This window comes from Diospyros lotus, chromosome 8 (assembly GCF_014633365.1).
Source record: "Diospyros lotus cultivar Yz01 chromosome 8, ASM1463336v1, whole genome shotgun sequence".
NCBI lineage: Eukaryota > Viridiplantae > Streptophyta > Magnoliopsida > Ericales > Ebenaceae > Diospyros > Diospyros lotus.
This window is the reverse complement of record NC_068345.1, coordinates 34,363,617-34,366,082: the sequence shown is the minus strand read 5'-3', so window position 1 is coordinate 34,366,082 and position 2,466 is coordinate 34,363,617. Positions and strand designations below refer to the sequence as shown.

The following is a 2,466-nucleotide window of genomic DNA, read 5'->3' as shown; positions in this document are numbered from 1 at the left end:
GATGCTCTAATCTCTCTCTCTCTCTAGCTCGCTCTCTCTAAGCACATTTGTTGTGTTGTTGTATACTATGTTGTGAAAGTAATATAAATAGAGTAATGCTTAGTCATTAATTAAGGTAATAAACTTTCAGTACCACCATTCCAAAAAAATGAACTTCTAGTACCAGTACTCAAGCATCTATATATATTCTAAAAACTCAAATAGCATGGACCATGTTACTCTCATCATGACTAGCCCTTCTTTAGAGAATTGTTATACATACCATGCATCTAAACTTTATCTTTAAACCCTAAATGTACATGGTCTAGCTCATGACCTAATATAGCAAGTTTGACAATATTCAATCTTACGTACATATGCGGACCATTTAATTAACTACCTAATTAGCTAAATCATCAACAACCATGCCACCAAGCTTTAACTTTGAAGAATCCAAGACTCAACACTCAACAGTACTATAATACAAAAAACCCATTTGAAAATAAAAAAGAAATAACTAAAATACCCAAAAGATTAGTCTTCTATACATAAATCGAAGCAGCTGACTCGATCAACAATCCCATGCAAGTTGATCCATGGGACTGACATTAATGTTGCTATACATTCCACAAGGCACAAGCGCCACTGAACCCTCCACAAACTCAAAATCAAAGTTAGAGCTCTGATCCATCAACGAAGCTTCCATGTTTTCTTCGTTAACTTTACCATGTTCTTCACAACCAGACCCATTTCCTTGCTGTGGCAGCAGCGCTTCTCCTCCTCCAAAGGGTTGCAAACCAGAAGCAGTAGTGTCCCAGCAGATTCCATATTTCTCATGATCTTCCATACCCAGCTGCTGCAATATCTCAAGCCCAGATGAATTTGTTCTTTGCATTGGTGATGGGTTAGTAAATTCGATCAAAGAATTATAACCAGAGTCGGTTTGATCAGCTCCAACAGTGCCAGTCGAAGGAATAAAATTAGCGTTCTTCTCGTAATCCTGGAAGATGGTGGCGCCAATGGTTGAATTCTCGTACGAGAACGAAGCTGCTGGTAATGAGGTCACAAACTGAGGCGTTCCTTCTACCATCCCTAGTGAAAAATCGCCATTCTTATTATGTGGAGTAGTAGCAGCTGTAGCGGTACATGTGCTTATGGAGAAAGCTGCAGACTGTTGACGGTGGCCGCCGCCGCGAGCTGCCGGATGGCTGGTGTTGGTCTTAGGGTTATTATGGTGGGGAATTAAGAGATTGTGAGTGTTGGGATCGAGGCCTTGTGCAATGAGCTTCTTCTTGATGCAAGAGTTCCAGAAGTTCTTCACTTCGTTGTCTGTTCTTCCGGGCAAGTGTTTGGCTATCTGTGCCCATCTGTTACCCAGAATTCGGTGAACGTCGATTATGATCCCCTCTTCTTGTTCTGTGAACGAACCCCTCTTCAGATCCGGCCTCAAGTAGTTTATCCACCTCAATCTGCAACTCTTTCCACACCTCTGAAGACCTACAATTAACAGTCTCGATAAAATTATACAATCATTCCAGGCTAATGCATCGAATTCTATCAAAACTCTGAAGTTAACCATGTTAAAGAGGGTACCTGCTAGTTTTGGAACGGAGCTCCAGCAGCCATGGCCGTGGGCGGTGATGTGTCTGACCAGTTTCTCGTCTTCTTCAGGGGACCAAAGGCCTCGCTTAACTTTCTGTTTGCTGCAACAGTGATGGCCCATTGATGGATCTGAATTCGTTCTTCCACCATGCATCCACCGTCACCTTCATAAATAAGTGCTACTTTGAGCCGACTTATCATGCATCATCAGGTCATCTTCCCCACCTCCTCTCTCTCTCTCTCTATATATATATATATATGTGTGTGTGTGTGTGTGTGTTGCAGTGCCTAGCCTTGTGGATGCTCCATTAGCTTCTTTTTAATATATTTTCTTCTCCTGCAGTTGCTACCCTTATGTTTTCTGTGTAGAGAAGTCTCTCCAGATTTCAGCTTCACTGTGACGAATTATGGTGAAGTGATGGTTATACAGAGAGAGAGAGAGAGAGAGAGAGAGGTGCTGGAAATTTTAACTTGAGGTGTACTCATGAAAGGACCACAAGTCTCTCGTTGAGTGTTTTGGCAGTTTCCACCCATGTCTTCATCACCCTTTGCTCTCTACTTGATTAACACTCTTCTTCATTATTAATTAAATGATGATGCTACAAAAATTAATTACATCCCCTCACAACGGATATCTAACATCTAATAGAGGTGGAGAGTTACACTAGAACAAAATTAATAATCCACTTAATGTCTATAATTATCATCTCCTAATTATAATGAGATAGATTTATTAATTAAATCAAAATAAAATTTAGAACCCACAAAATTAAAATCTCTTGACAAATATTCTTTACAATTCCATTCGCTCATTTTATTGATCACGTCTATTTATAGACAGTAAGCAATATTAATTAATCCAAATAAAATAGAGTTTCCTAGTTC

At 39.9% G+C, this 2,466-nt stretch overlaps 1 protein-coding gene across 1 annotated transcript; it reads right to left on the bottom strand.

The window, feature by feature from the left end:
• Positions 1–482: 482 nt before the first annotated feature.
• On the bottom strand, positions 483–1,976 carry LOC127808137 (myb-related protein Hv1-like). Its single transcript, XM_052346532.1, has 2 exons — positions 1,573–1,976; positions 483–1,476 (listed from the first exon to the last, which is right to left on the bottom strand). Exons 1-2 carry the CDS (start codon positions 1,733–1,735, stop codon positions 551–553), a joined length of 1,089 nt encoding a protein of 362 aa, XP_052202492.1. The 5' UTR covers positions 1,736–1,976; the 3' UTR covers positions 483–550.
• Positions 1,977–2,466: the final 490 nt, after the last annotated feature.